The sequence below is a fragment of the Pinus tabuliformis genome, chromosome 6 (genome assembly GCF_031772625.1).
Source record: "Pinus tabuliformis cultivar Carrire ecotype Pingquan chromosome 6, CPIR1, whole genome shotgun sequence".
NCBI lineage: Eukaryota > Viridiplantae > Streptophyta > Pinopsida > Pinales > Pinaceae > Pinus > Pinus tabuliformis.
This window is the reverse complement of record NC_142292.1, coordinates 64,946,423-64,963,103: the sequence shown is the minus strand read 5'-3', so window position 1 is coordinate 64,963,103 and position 16,681 is coordinate 64,946,423. Positions and strand designations below refer to the sequence as shown.

The window sequence follows — 16,681 nt, the reverse complement described above, 5'->3', positions numbered from 1 at the left end:
AATTCCCGCAACAACTCCTTGGTTCATATGCGTTGGTTGAATGCTACTAATATGTTGGTCAAAGCATTCAGGTGGACTGGTTAAGCATTTCTTCTTGCGTCCGGTCGGCTCCCTTTACGGGACTGGTTAAGAAGTTGTTACATGACAGTTACATCCTCCCTGGGCATATTCAAGTTGCTGTAAACTTACTCTAGACAATGTGCCATTTCAAGACCAAGTATGGGTGATATTGCTGGTGTATAAAGGGCAGGTCACTGATGTACTCTGTTCAGAAAAACTAGCTAGGTCTGCTGCATAGTTGTATCAGTACGTTCCATAAGCTCCGCTTGTAGGAATAGAATTTGGTTCTTGATTTTGATACATACCAGAAGGACCAGAAATAGGTGGATTAGATGTAAGGACATTTGACATTGGTGATGATGTGGCTGTAGATGCTGTTACCCCTGTGAAAACTGGGGGAGTCAGGGTAGGTGGCCTTGGCAACCCATTGGACTGTGCTACACCCGGAGGTGAAGTAACCACTGCACCAGGAGGTCTAATCATTGGAGATGTCCCCAAAGATACACCATAGCCTCGAGGAATTATTGGAGGTCGCATTAGGACAGGGGGGCGAACAGTAGATAACATTGACAGGCCATTCGGTACCTGTGTAGATCCCGGTACAGGCAAAGTAGGTGGTTGTAACATTGGAATACGAGGCCTCTGTTGCCCAGCCTGTATAGAAGCAAGCTGATGCTGGAAGGCGGCACCAACTTGCTGCTGGAAAGCTGCTGTCTGACCAAGATGTTCCTTGACCCTCTGATCTATCAAACTTTGAGTTTGCTGCTCTTCAAATTGTTGATAATATGCCCGAACATTTGCCTTGTGCTTGTACCCTGCATTATGCTGCTTTCTGACTGAGGGCGAGTCGTGAGTTAAATAAGTATCGCAATAGTCGCAATAGTGTCTCAGTAGTCTCGGAAGAGCTTAGTGGCAGAGTGTTCTCGGCTCTCAGTGCGTAAGCATAGTTTTCAATCCTCTACATCACCATATTGTATAATGGCATCTCGGTAGGGATTTGTTTGCTGGTTAAAATGATGATTTTATGCTTTGAATATGAGTTGGAATACGGTGGTATGTTGTCTGCGAGTCCTTTGCAGCATTTGCACGATCTTCCAGCGCTTGTATCTGAGCTTTCAATTTCATGATCATAGTAGCACTGTCATAGTGAAGCTCCTGTTTGTGTTGTTCTGAATCTACGCATAATTCTTCATGAAAATCGAAACAATGTTATATATACAGCTGAATCGAACCAGGATAATTGCAAAATGCCAATATTAAGGTAATGTTGTCGCAGGTGTGAGATCTTCCTGGGAGAGTCGGATAGTGTAGGCCTACTCTGTCTGAAGGGAACCATTGCTGTATTGGGTTATATGAATGTGAATTCAAGGTGTCTGGTGGGCATTTATTCTTGAACAGATTCGAGTTGAATCTGCTAATATATACATGATTGATATTGGTTCGAAAATACAAATTTTTTGTGCTGGTTGGGTCGATTAATAATGTCGAATGGAATATGGGCGCATTGTTTCATAGGTTCAAGTCATATATGCATGAATTGAGTCATTGGATTTGATTGAAGATTTCAGAAGTTCTAAATTTGCCATGAAAGAGGAAACTCCCATATACAGTGATTGATTGTGAAATGGTTTTATAATCATAATCTGAAAAATAGCTTCTGCATATAAAAGGGAAAGTGTGAATTTGCCAGTAATTGCGATTTGGGTAAAAGCGTGGAGTTCCTCCCGTTCGGCGGAAAACGAAAACTGCTCTTCAGCAATAGAGAGCGACTTGTCTAGTTTGCAGAACAGTGAAATGGTTTGGTAGCGCTAGAGAAGGCATACAGATCAAAGGAAGATATGTATTGATTTGATTCCTAATTAGCAAGTTTCGTGGTATTATAGACCGAATTAGTGTATTTTCTTAAAGGTTGTTCATATCAGAGATTTTTATTGAAGTGTTGTTAATAAGATGTCGAAATAAATCTTTTCTCGGTCGAGCAACAAAAGATGATGCAAACCACCATCCACGCAGTGCAGTAGCAAATGAACCAATTAAGATTATAAGAAGAATTTCCACAAGAGTGTTTTTTTGATGGTATTAAAAGCATCTGCTCTCTTCTTCCGTTCTCAAATCTCTGCTGACAATATCAATAATCTTGCCGCCACATTTTGGAACTAAAATATTTGTTGTGGATACAATGAAAAGTGCCACAGTTGCAATAGTCTGCTCATTAAGCCACCAACGCTTTCCCTCCAAGATTTTCTTTGTGTAGCTTGAAGATATTTAGCAGCTGATAGTTTTGCAGCAGTCGAGGGATTTCTTCAAAATATTAGAGGATTCAATATAGAAGGACTCGGTGATATTTGTATAATTTTCATAGTTTCAAGATATCTCTGGTTGTTTTTTTTTTCCCTTTAAGCTACAGGGCTTTCTTGTGTAACTTGAAGATATTTAGCAGCTTACATTTTTCTGTGGGATTTGGAGGATTTTTAAGGTGTAGAAAAATGGCTAAGCTTGAAAGAATATTAGAGTTATTGAGAACTCTAATCGTATCCACTACTGACAGTGCAATCATAATCAATAAAGACATTATTGCTGACATTCAAAAATGTATACAAAATGCACAAGAAAAGATAGAGTTTTTGCAGCTTGAGACAAAGCTACAGCAGGAAGAATTACACAAATGGAGTCATCATTCTGAACCTGTTTCTGTTCAGAACAATGAAGCAGACTCCCATAAACAGCAAGTCAATATTGTTCAAGTTCATTCAGATCCAGTGCCCAATAAAGCAGCAGTTGTACATACAGATGCAGAAACTCAGTCTGCACTTCCCAATCCCATCATCAGACCTTGGGAACAGCTTGTCCATAACAAGCACAGAACTAGTCTTGGATATGACAAGGACTTGTCCTTTCATATTCCAGACTACTCAAAGCCCATTCAGTTTCAAAGTGCTGGATTTATTCATGACAGTTCACTTGTTCCTCATGACAGTTCACCTATTCCTCATGACAGTTCACCTCAACAGCAACAACAACAACAACAGATTGAGAAATTCCAACACTGTGATCGAGTTGGCCATCTGAAAGATCACTGTTTTGATCTTCATCCATGTAAGCACTGTCATAAAACCAGCCATTCTTCACACAGATGCTTCAGAAACAAACGTCCTACAAGAACAAAGATTCATCTTGGATGGATCGCTTCTTGGCAATGGGCATCAACAGCCAAGAAGATATTCCAAACACATGTCAGAACTTGTTCCAGAATATTGAACAGTCTTGCAGTTGAGTTTTCTCCATCATCTCACCTTGTATCTGACAGGGGGGGAAATGATGGTCATCTACAAGCTTCAAAGTCACATCAAGCGAGCCTGAGCCACAACCTGCCACACCAGTTTCAGAGTTGTAGCCAGAGACAAATATGCCCGTGAACATGCCTTCAGTTGGCAATCTGGGACACTTCCTCTAGCAGAAGACTTCAGCTTCTTGCCAGTTTCGGAAGCATTCCAGGAACACAATTGAGAACACTTCCTCTAGCAGAAGACTCCAGCTTCTTGCCAGTTTTGGAAGAGTTCCAGGAATTGCATTAAGCATTCCAGAGTTGTTGGTTATCCTTAAACCATCACAGGTTGAGACTTCCCTTTTCAGGTTGAAGTTTTACCTTTTATGCGGGGTGAGACCTCCCTTTTATGGTTGAAGGTTTCCCTCTTTAAAACAATAGGATCACTTCCTCTAGCAGAAAACTTCAGTTTCTTGCTAGTTTTGGAAGAGTTCCGGGAATTGCACTAAGCGTTCCAGTGTTGGTGGTCATCCTTAAACCACTGCCCTTTATACCAACATTTCATAGAGCACATTCAGCCTAGTGCTGCCATGCATATTTGCACATTTTGTATTACAGCTCTCTTCTTGGACTCATACATAACCCTTCGGATTAAGCGGGGGAATGTTGGACACCTAATCCTAAATGGGTTAGTGTGGAAGCCGAATAGACCAAAGCAGTCCAAGAGACCTTGGGATCTGAAACCCAAGAGTCACGTATTGTACTATAAATGTATATCTCATGTTAATAAAAAATGTACTGCATGATTTATCTTTCATATCTCTTGTGCTGTCCATGTGTGTTTAACAGAAACATCGTAGAAAAAACGATATAGCGAAAATGCCAGGATGACCTGTTTGGAGCAGCGAAACCCTAGAATCCAAAGCTCTGAAACCAAATGTTATGAAACCAGCTCAAGAAAAGATAGAAAAGATAGATCAACGCCTTAGAATTCAGCCTCTTAAAGGGGGAAACCTCCTTTACATTACATAAATGAACAATTCTTTGATGATTCAAATGACAAAACCTCCTTTCTATATATAGGAGTCTAAGGAGTCACAATATAATCCAGCCGACCTAACAATAATAATATAAAGCCACAAAAATAACAATAGAGGGATTCTATGGGGCAAAATAATAACAATATGGGGGAAATAGGGGCACAAAAATATTAATAAGGGGTATAAATACAATAGTAATGGGGTAATCACTAGTATTATAGGGACCCAACAAGTAGGGTCGCCATTTCTTAAGTGCATGGAGTATTGCCAACATTTCCTTCTCATAAATAGCTTTTCTTAAAAACTTTCCCTTGATTGGACGACTTTCAAAAGCAATGGGTCTTTCATCTTGCATTAGAACAACACCAATTCCATTTCCTGAAGAATCACATTCCACAATAAAGGTTTTTGTGAAGTCCGGTGTAGCTAAGACCGGTGCTTGGCACATTGCCTCTTTAAGATGTTCAAAGGCCTTTTTTGCTTCCGGAGTCCATGAAAATGCATCTTTCTTCAATAATGTTGTTAGAGGTGCTGCTATTCTCCCATAATTCTCAACAAACTTGCGATAATACCCTGTCAACCTGAGAAATCCTCGCAGATGCTTTATGGATGTGGGAATTTTCCATTCCTTAATGGCTTTAATTTTTCTAGGGTATACCTTAACTCCTTCATGAGATACAATATGACCCAGATATTCCACCTCCTGGACTCCAAAGAAACATTTGGATCTTTTTGCATATAATTGTTTCTCCTCCAAAAGTTGTAGCACCCTGTCAACATGTTCAACATGATCCTTCCAAGACTTGCTATAGATTAGTATATCATCAAAAAATACTAACACAAATTTTCTAAGGAATGGTTTGAAAATTGAATTCATCAAACCTTGAAATGTTGAAGGTGCATTGGTAAGGCCAAAAGGCATGACCAAAAATTCATAATGACCCTCATGAGTTCTAAATGCTGTTTTCAGAAAGTCTTCAGTCTTCATTATGATTTGATGATATCCTGAACGAAGATCCAACTTGGTGAAGTAAATTGATCCATGCAATTCATCCAATAATTCATCAATGATAGGAATGGGGAACTTATCTTTAATAGTGAGATTGTTGAGCTCCCTATAATCCAGACACATGTGCCATGATCCATTCTTCTTATGCACCAAAACTACTGGAGCAAAGAAAGAACTTTGACTCGGTTGAATTATACCAGCCTCTAGCATTTCTGCAACCATACGTTCAATTTCACTCTTTTGGACATAGGGGTATCTGTACGGCCTAATGTTTGGAGGAACACTTCCTGGAATCAGATGAATAGCATGATTATGATCACGCATAGGTGGGAGACCTTTTGGAGTCTCAAATACCTTGGAACGATTGTCCAGGACTTTTTCGAGATCTGGAGAAATAAATGTTTCCGATGTGGAAACATCTAGCGAACATAATTGTGCAATTACACCTCTTTGTTCCTTTTTTAGAAGCTTTGTCATACCATTAGAGCTGATTATCTTTCTTGGTTTCCTTGCAATACCCCTTAATTCAACTTCCTTTCCTTCCATAGAAAATTTGATGAAAAGTTCTTGAAAATTAAAAGCTATTGTACCCAACGATTGTAGCCATTGGACTCCTAGTACAACATCAGCACCTCCCATTGGAATGGAAAGCATTGGGCTAGTCAATACATATTCCCCATGGATAGCTTGATATTATGGCACTTTCTAGAGAAATTTATTGTTCCTCCATTTGCAATCATCACTTGACACTCTGGTGCTGGATATAGGAAGCAATTCAATTCTTTTGCTACCTTACAATGAATAAAATTGTGGGTGCTTCTTGAATCAATCAACACTATTACCTTTTTCTTCTTGATTTGTCCTTCTATCTTGATGGTTTGAGGAGTGGTAATTCCTGCCAATGCATTACAAGATATGGTCGGATTTTTTTTTCTTCATCTAGTCTTTGTTCCTAGAATATATCCTCTTCTTTTGACCTTTCTTGCTCCTTTTCTTCTTCCTCTTCACAATCTATGTAGAATAATTTCTTCTCAGCACATTTATGATCTTTAGTGTATTTGCTATCACAACTGTAACAAAGCCCTTTTGCTATTTTTACTTCCAATTGTTGAGGTGTCAACCTTATAGGTTGTGGAAGACTAGGGGCAACAACACTTCCATCTTTATAGTTGTGAGTGGTATGCTTCCTGGTTTCCATAATTTTGCTTTCCATTTTTCTTGCCAACCTGAATGCCTTCTCTAATGAATCAAGTTCCCAAAGGAAAACATCATGTTGGATATTATCCTTTAAAAACCCTATGAACACATCAATCCTATGCTCCTCTGGAATATATTTTACCATTATGTTCAATTTTTGGAACTCCTCAATGTGCTCCATTATTGAACCCTTTTGTTTAAGACTTATCAATTGGCTAAAAAAAGTGTTGCTTTTTGTATCCTCATAATGTGCTATCAATTCTTCCATGAAAATTGCCCAAGTGATAAATTGTTTACGAGAGCAAAGCCATTGATACCATACAAATTGATTTGGTTCCAAATATAAAGTTTCCATACATACCTATTGTGTGTTTTGCACATTATTGAGATCGAAACATTGCTCCATCTGTAATATCCATGTTGCGGGATCCTTGACATCAAACTTCCTCATATCGATTTTTCGAATATGGTGGGTCTTCGATCCAGCATTAGAGTCTATGAAATCATGATTAACATTTATTTTGTTCACATCGTGAGTTTCCTTTATAACCTTTTCACCATTAGTAAGTATTTCTTGTAGAAAGTTTGTCAAATCTGTCTTCAAATCTGCCATGTCTCTCTTCAAATCTGTCTTCTAATCATCCATCTTAGCTTCCATGCCCTTTATCTTAGATTCCAAGCCATTTATCTTAGATTCCACGCCATTTATCTTAGCTTCTGTTAGCTTTTGTGAGCGTGACATTTGTTGCACTTGTTCTTGTAATTTTGATATATCATGTAGCATTTCTTCCTCTTCTTCATGAGTCATGCTAGAGCTTTTAGGTTCCTTACTAGGTGTTTGCATTTTCTTTCCTCGAGGCATCAATTACCAATAATAATGCTTTACTATGCCCTTTGAATTCCTTCAAACCAAGCTTACACAAAAATTTAAAAAAAAACTACATACCTTTTTTCACTTCGTAGAAGCCTGATATTGAATTTGATGTATCTTTGTAGTTTCATATCATCCAATTCTGAAATTGTGATCTATAGTAGCCTTCTGTGTCCTCTTTCCAATACCACTAGTCTGATCCAAATTGGATTCTCCAAGGAAGAGTTATGCAAAATCTCCCACAGTGACCTGCTTATAGACTAGTTCAGTAGAGCCAACTTGTACGACGTGCCACGAATCACTATTTCAACCTTTGGCTCTGAAAAAATATATACAAGAAACTACAGTCCGTCCTCTTTCTGTACCTTCTTACGAAATTTCAATCTGATGCTCAGAAAGAAAGTTATGATGATTTTCCCCAGGTCACCTGTTTGGAATGTAATTCAGGAGTCTATAAGAAGACCAACTTCCTTAGATCATATCTCCGAAAATATAGCGCAAAAAGTTCTGAAATTTAGACTCGAGATTCAGCGCGATATCTTCTCAAATGGGTTTTTTTTTTAGCTTCTGAAACATCTCAGAAAAAACGTTATAGTAAAAATTCCACGATGACCTGTTGGGAGCAGCGAAACCCTAGAATCCAAGGCTCTGATACCAAATGTTATGAAACCAGTTCAAGAAAAGATAGAAAGGATAGATCAATGCCTTATAATTTAGCCTCTTTGAGGGGGAAACCTCCTTTACATTACATAAATGAACAATTCTTGGATGATACAAATGACAGAACCTCCTTTCTATATATAGGAGTCTAAGGAGTCACAATATAACCCAGCCGACCTAACAATAATAATATAAAGCCACAAAAATAACAATAGAGGGATTCTATGGGGCACAGTAATAACAATATGGGGGCAATAGGGGCACAACAATATTAATAAGGGGTATAACTACAATAGTAATGGGGTAATCACTAGTATTATAGGGACCCAACAACAGCTCAGGCTCACAGGCTCTCAGAATAAAGCAAAAGGAGGTATACGCAGGTTCCTGTTAACAAAGCCGCGTATACACGCAAGTTCATAGACCAAAAGGCGCATATGCATATACATGCACTTTCATGCACAGAAAAGTGTGTACAATTTGGAAAACTTGGTTTTGGTCTGTGGTATTTGGTCCATGGTATTTTGGTATTGGTTCCATGGTATTTGGTCCAAAGTATTGACCCTGGGTATTGGGTCCAAGGTATTGATTCTCTATGGTTTTGGACCATGGTATTGAGTAAGGCCTAAGACTATAAAAGGGGAAGGAGATCATTAGGCAAAGACACTCAAGGATTGAATATCTTATGAAGAGCAAGAAGTAGAATACTAGTCATTGGGTCATGGTGCATAGCTGGATCTGAATCAAGGAGGAACCTGAGCGCTAGAAGAAGGATAAGTTCTATTGATGGGTCAATATCTCAAGACTTGAAGAGAAGTATCTTTGCGTGATTTTGATCAGTTATATTTGGCGCATAACTTGATCTATAAATTTGATAATCTGGGTGTAACTAATGTCTAAATAATTGAAAAGGGTAGATTATCTCTTATAAATCTATACATAGGTTCAGCATAGCAAAGGCGCGTATACACGTTGGTTCGGTATTACAAAATAGTGTATAGGCAGTTTTGTTGTAATACAGAAGCATATGCACACAAGTTCTATATATTGAAGTACCGTATGTCTCATAAAATACATTTTAGCTACTTTTGTTTATTGCTGTAGTGTTTTGGGTTTAGGATTGGTTTCTGGTTACTGGTAATGTATTCTGGATACAACATTCAGAGAAGTGATTAGTTGATTCAGTTTTATTTTGGTGCAAAGGAGATTGGTTGAAGAAAATACTTTTGATGTTTGATTGACATTATTGATGGATCTAGTCTGAAAAGTTATGAAACGTGGTCCCTGGAAGAAAAAGAGAAAGTTGTAGCCTTATGTAGGCCAGCACCTACGTACTAGTACATCAGCTAGTACAAGATCTAAGGGGGTTGTAGCTCCCTTCTAGGAGAGTCTAGAGAATGAGAGAAGGTTGTAGCCTTCTACAGGTAGAAGCCTACGTACTGGTATAAGACTGCACCAGTACAGAACCATTGTAAAAAGAAGTTTCTTATTAAAAGAAGATAGAGATGAATTGCAGCAGGTGGTTTTCACCCACATTGGGTTTCCACCTTATATCTTGTGTTCTTGTGTGTGACTGTCTGCTTTGTTTTACTGTACCTAGTTACTATTTATAAGGTTCTGATGCATAGATTAATGATCAACATCTGAAGAATAAATTAAATTATAATTCTGCAGGTTATACACTAGTTTCCTTAAATACAGTTGCATATGTACGCAGTTTTCACTAATTGAAGTAGCATATACAAATATGATTGTGAAATGAAAAATAATTAACTTGCTAATATTGATTCACACCCCCCCGTCTCAGTATTATTTCCAATCACATGGGCAAGAGAAAGAGATGAAAACAGAGGAAGAGGAGAGTGGCATGGACCCACAAACAGCGTCAACACAACTAAAGTGCTAGCACCCGAGCGAGTGGATGAGGTTGCACAAGAAGGTCAAAGCATCAAAGCTGTCTATCGACCCGATCACCCTTACAGAGAGGGATTTGCATGACATAGGTGAGACGGTGTGCGACTTCACCTCCGAGGCCCTCCAGAACTTCATGCAGGAGAATCATATTGTGTTGGGGGCCCTCCGAGTGCAGCTTCAGGAGTTGCAGGTGTGCACTCCTCAGGCTAGTACCCTTTTGACTAGCCTCACAGTAGGGATAGCTGCAGTCGAGCAAATGTTGAGTGCTCGGACAACAAACACAATAGTGCTACTAAAAGGGGCACTGGTTACAACAATTGAGGTCGATAGGCCTATGGTTAGCACACTCAAAGGGATAGGATCAACATGGCTGCGCTCCCGTGGGAGATGCTCTAGGTTTTGCAGGATGGGACTACTGTAGAACTATGGGCTAGGGAGAGCCGTGCGTTGCAAGTGTTCAGCAAGAAAAATATCAACATGGAGCAGTTCATCTTGCAGTGCAACGAAGTGGTGTCGCAGAATAGGAAGATGGTACAAGTATTGGAAGAAACCTTCCAGATGGTCCCTAATCTGGTCATCCCAGCAAACACACCAGTAGAGGGGTGCATCCACAGATTAGCCGCAGGGGTGCGCGACGCGTGAGAAGAAATGATCAAGGTTCAGTTGGAGCTGAACCTTCAAATAGTAGAGCTGCGGTTGAAGGTGCAGCCATCCAGCCCTCCAGAATTTAGAGAACAATGTGTCAGCGCTATTACATCGGGGATGGAAGAGATCAACAGTGGAGGAAGGGACTGCACTATTATGTTGGAAGAGTCATTTGGGATCCTCACCAATCTGTAGGAGGACCACAAAATCCAGCGCTTAGAGGCAGAGGCATGTGAGCTCCAACAACAATATGACAACATCAAAGGGACCACGCAGATGGTGGCCATCACTCAAAGTCTCGTGCGAATACAACAGGCCAAAGCACTGAAAGAGCAAGTGGACGCATCATGACACTGAGAAGCAATTTTGAAGGCGTGCGTTCAACCTTGGATCGATGAGGCCTTTGTCATTACAACAACAATTGAAGGCAAGCTCGCACAAATGCAGGGGACGTAGGAACAGATGCATGGTGGGCTCCAGTATTACAGCAATGATGCTGCAACTCCTGGGACTCCCTTCTTTACTTTTACCAACTTGGTAGTTCGTAACAAACTTGGAAGCGATGGTGTTATATGCATAAGTACTAGCTCTTGCTGCAGGCTGGCACTTGATTAGCTGGCACAAGTCTGCTAGGAGCTTAAGACAACTTCTATGAGCTCTTAGAAGAAGCTTTTAACTATGATGGATGAAAGCTAACTCAGAGGAGGCTAGTCTACTTGCAGAAAGAAGCTGAAAGCTGAAAAGAAACGCAAACCCTAGCAAACCCTAGTTTTTACCAGCTAGCCCTACTAGTGCAAGAAAAGAGATGAAAGTGGTGGAAATGGATGCCATTGAATTTTAGAAAGTTAAAATGCATGTGACTAAGCTACTTCTCTAGTAAAATCTACAAAAAACATCTTTTTTCATTTTTGAGTAATTTTGCAGAATTATTATGCGTGTTCTTTAACTGTTTTTGACTGTGCAGAGGTTGATTGGCAAAAGGAAATGGAGTGGGCACTTGCAGGAGGTTGGGAAGGTGAGAAGAGGGCCTAAGGGGTCCCTAACACCCTTCCATAGAGTTTCACAGTGATCAGATCTCAAAAAACCGCTCACGTGAACTTCTACAGGAAGTCTGTAGGGGTTCTACAGGAAGATCCGAAAGAGGATTTTGGAGGGTTGATGGTGGAAAAACGGTGGGAAAGTGGAAATGGAGGTTGGATAAGGATGTTAAGGGGTCTAGGACCTGGTGAATGAGGTTAAGGAGTGATTAAGGTGATTGGATTTGTTCAAGGATGGAGGGAGCAATGATGCACAAGAATGTAGAAATTAGGGAAAAGTGGGGACATGTGCAAATGAAGGGGAGGAATCTTGGATTAGGGGTTGGAGAAGGTTGTATGATGGAGGAATGGTAGGTAGGGAGGTATCACAGGTGTTCTATACACTATTTTTCAAAACTGATCAACAAAGACTAGGAAAACCAAAGATCTAGCTATTTTGACCTAATTTGACCTAAAAACCATAAACATGATGAACAGAAGTTTATTGGCAGAAAATCATGCAAGATAAAAATGGAAGCTAAGCAAGAACAAATTCTAAACATGCAAGTACTACTGGTATCAATTTCCTTAACTAAAAATCTAACACTAGCAATTACATGGAAAGGAAAAAATAGTGTTTTTGTGGCAGCAAGTATGCCTTGGTCTCAGCTCATGGTTCCAAGGAGGGAGAGATGAGATCAAGGATTTCTTGATGGGCTTTTCGTAGATCTTTTCCTTTACCAAGCTTTCAAATCAACCTGAAGTATGAAAAATTATTTTAATCATCAAAAACAACCTAATAAGCAAAGCAAGATCTTAACCTAAATAACATAAATTATTCTAAGAATGCAGCAAAAACACATAAAAGTGCACAAAGGAGGTACTGGCAATTGGGTTGGGCCCAAACCCAAGAGCTGCAGCCTCCTAAGAAATATTAGAGCTGGTGCAAAGCTGGATTCATCTTTATTGATAAAAAAAGTAATAGTTACATCCCAAAAACTGTCTACAAGAAAAAGCTCGAAAATGTGCTGCAATGCAGAGCTAACCTACTGACTAAAATCTAACTAACAACTAACCAAATCCTGACTAAAAACTGACTAACTGAGCTGAGGCCCTAAGTGTTATAGACATTTTTGGGCACTGCAACCCCAATCATAAATGTCCATAAACTAAGGGCTCTTAAGTCCCTAAAGGTGTTGTTCCAACCCCTAAAAGAACAAGGTCCACTGATTACAACATCTCCCAAAAGTTCTCCATGAAAAACTACTCAGAACGGGTCAAAACTGGACCATTTCACCTGCCCCATGGTCAAAGTGCATTGCATCCCACCTGAATACACACAGTAGGTGCGATGCATGTTGAAAAACCCTTCTATGGGGTGCGATGGGCGAGAGTGGACAAATGGTAGGGTCAATCCACAAGGTGGAGAAGCATGGAATCTTCCAGAAACTTCTCCTGTGACACTTGCCTCTCTACATTTGACCAGGGATGAGTAAGAGATCATCAATCTCCAAGTGGAATCAAGAACTATCAGAGAGAGGACACTAATCAAATCTTGAAAGTTGACTCATTCCCCTTGCAATCATCTATATATGGATCCCTCATCTGAGAGATCCAGAGGCTGGAATTTTGTATCTTGTAATGAAGTGTTGTTGGTTTCTTGGTGCAATATCATAGTGTTGGGTGATCTGAGCTTTTCATGAGGTGAAGAAGGGCTTTCTTGCTGAGAGGATGATGTTGGGTTAGAACAATTGGTTGTAATCCTCTTTGCTCTTTCTTGATTATCAATAAAGCTATTCAAGTTTTCCTCCACATTCTTGTATGATTGATGATTTATGCATTTGTGTGGTCAATATACATCTGGTCCTATATTGTTTATGATAATAGATCTATGTTCTTGGATAGTGTTATGCTGCTTTGATTCTACAGGTACTCTTTGAAGATGGGTAGACAAGGAAGCGAGTGGCAAAGACCTACCAGAAGAGAAAGGAATCGAGCAAGGAACCAAGCGCAAGACAGAGGTTGATCTCCTTATTCTTCTCTTATTTATTTCTCATAAAGGAAAACGAAAGTAGTTTTTAGTTTGTTTGTTTCTAAAGTAGCTACCAGCCTTAGTGGGACTAGCAACTCTGCATAGACACTAGTTTTCCCGATAACAAAATGGGAACCATACTAGGGAGCGAATAGATTGTTTGTTTATCTACATTTGTTTATTTTATAAACTTATAGACAGAGCCTGAAGTCAAGCCAGCTAGTCTTCGAACTGCATTTGCTATGCAAGTGCAAAGTAGATCAATGCTGCTTCAGTCTATCTCCGGGTTTTGTTTATGAATTAAACGATTGATTTACAAGTTCTTTAATTGCCCTCGTGGTGGCTCTAGTAACCTCCTTAGATCTACCCCTGTGATTGATTTACTGATTACCACTTGCTCGGCCTAAATCCCTGAACTGAACTACAAACTATGACCCATAACCCAGTCAAAGTCTCGTCCCTGGTCCAGCGCACTGTCTGTTCTGTGAACTCCAAATGCATCGCACTTCCCGAGTGTAGTAGGTGTGTTGCATTTCAGTTTCACTGTGTTACAGGTGCGCTGATCAGACAAGGCATTGTTCCTAAATTTTGGTTTCTGTTTTCATGCTTTTCAGCTCTATTCAGGAGTTTTTCTGCCTGTAGTCAATACACCTTTGTTTGAAACCCCTTTCCTTGTTGTTATTCCGCCTCCATTGTGCAAAGAACTGTAAATGTTTTTATGTATTTTTGAGTCATTTTCAGTTCTCCTTTACAAAGAAGTAGCGTAATTGTACTGTCGTTTCTTGATTTGAAAGTGTCGCAAGTGTCGTTTTCAGTCATAGAAGAGAATCTAATTATTCTTGATAGTCGATTACACTGTTACTCTTGTATTTGATTTGAATTAGTAGTTTTTCAAGTGTCAAAAGCAAGTTTTCAATTCCAAATAACAAAGTGTCGTCTTTGTCCTCATTTTGTTTTGAAAAGAAACTTGTTAGTAATTGTTGCTTTGAAAAATAATTCAGATTTGCGCTTAGCTTTCTTTTTATCATTCACACATTAACAAAGATGAAAACAAATACATGCATGTGCATTTGCATTTAGACTGTTTGTTGGTTTGATTTAGGACAATGCATATAGTGTGTGCTCTCTGCTCTTTGTTGAAAGAAAATCATGTTTCTTTCCTTAGTAGCTAGGATTTTCATTGCAAAAAGAAGATTAAACGACTGTTTATCATCTTAGATTGCATTTTAGGAATTGTACATCTACATCACGCGGTGAACCTGAAAGGCAAATCTCTTAAGTAATATCAACTATAAAATAAATTTAATGAATCTAAAAACGCTTTGGAACCTAACGCACAACATCTAGAAGTCTAGGCTAGAGACGTATTCCGACGTCGTAAAGCCTGGTAACTATTGTTTTCACTGTTGGTTGGGTGATTCCTCCACTTTTAGACGATAAGTGCCAGTACGGACTTGTGCTCCCATGTACCGTCAAGTATATTTTGGGAGACCACAATAGGCTTTATCCTTTATCCATAGGAAGCCGTGTTTGCTGCCCTATCGATCGCAATGCACTGAACATAGCATTCGGGAAGATTGATTTCCGTACCGTAAAAAGTATTCTACAGTTCTACGATTGGTCTGGTAATCCCTCTGTCAAGATTTCCAGAGCAATCCCTTTCATTCCTTTTCAGACTCCTTAACGGAAAAGGTCCATCTGAGCACTTGTCACTTCAGGCTCATTAAAAATCAAAGGCGACTAGAGTCATATTTTGTTTTTTCTCGACTCTTAAAAATTGAAAAAACAAGTTGTGTCAAAGCATCTAAAATTTATTTTAAATAGAATATTCATCACCTTTCCTACGTTGGTCTTAGGTTGGGAAAAATGGAGTCCACCAACCAAGGAGTTCCCCTTGGAGGAAATCCTAGTCCCTTCTCCTCTTGGGGAGATGTTGGTGCACCACATATGGCCACATTGTCTCTTCCAGGATTGACAATTGGCTTGCCCGTATGGCTTTTCTCAACTTCTATCGTTCAGAACACTGCGATTCCTGAACAATCAAGTCAACAACTAAACAATACCAAAGTTACCCCCCAACCCTATACTTTGTCCAATTCTTCCTCTCCTCCTTCCTCTTCGCTTGATGAAGTTGGTAAAGCACAAAATCAAGTAACTGAGAAGAAGAAGGAGAAGAAGAAGAAAGAGAAGAAGAAGAAGGACCCAAAGGTGAAAAGGGGCAACCAAGCATCGTCTAGCAAAAATCCACACACTGCACCAACCAGGCCTAAATCGCCATGTGTCATTTGCAAAGGAGACCATTATCATCAAGATTGTCCTTGTATCCCTTGGATCTTAAGGGACTGGTCTCCTCATTTGCACAATCCGGTGTCATCAACCTCTGACGATCATGTTGAGCATACACCGTCAACTAGTGAAAGTGAAGCCCCTGGACAAAAAGGAAAATATAAATTTCCTTGTAAATTGTGTGAAGGCGATCACGCCATCCACCGTTGTCCCTTCTTAGACAAAGCTAAGAGAGTTTTGGACAACCTTCTGGTTTCACCATTATGGCTTCCTCCTGGATATAAGAAACTCTTGCCGAGTCCGTCACTAGTTGAAAATCCGGCTGACACGCCCTTGTGGTCGGCCGAAGCGTCTATCATTGAAGATAAACCATCTGAATCCACACCAAACGAAAGTCAAAAGGTCGAGGCGGCAGTTGACCCAGTCATGCCTTCAGAGGATCAATCTTCAAATGATACAGTCATCGAAGAGAACAAGAATGACACCGTTCAAATTCTCTTCATAAGCACAGACTCCGATGAACATGGGGGCAGTTTACCCGTTCCTTTACCGCAGGAAGGAAGTTCGTCAAAGTCGTATCCTGCCGTCTATTCAGTCCCACCTCCAAGCAACCTAGTTGTTTCCTTTGACTGGAATCTACTAGGAAGACCCCGTTTACCGGCCAGTGTACCATTTCGAATCATTGC

The 16,681-nt window shown here is 39.8% G+C and overlaps 1 protein-coding gene across 1 annotated transcript in view; it reads right to left on the bottom strand.

Moving 5' to 3' along the window:
• Positions 1-250: 250 nt before the first annotated feature.
• Positions 251-16,681, bottom strand: part of LOC149257248 (uncharacterized) — a 35,407-nt gene continuing 18,976 nt past the window's right edge. The window contains exons 2-3 of the mRNA XM_089366760.1: positions 1,110-1,247; positions 251-965 (exon numbers count right to left, since the gene is read on the bottom strand). Coding sequence (XP_089222886.1) covers positions 304-965; positions 1,110-1,247 — 800 coding nt within the window. The 3' untranslated portion in view covers positions 251-303. The remainder of the gene's footprint in view (positions 966-1,109; positions 1,248-16,681) is intronic.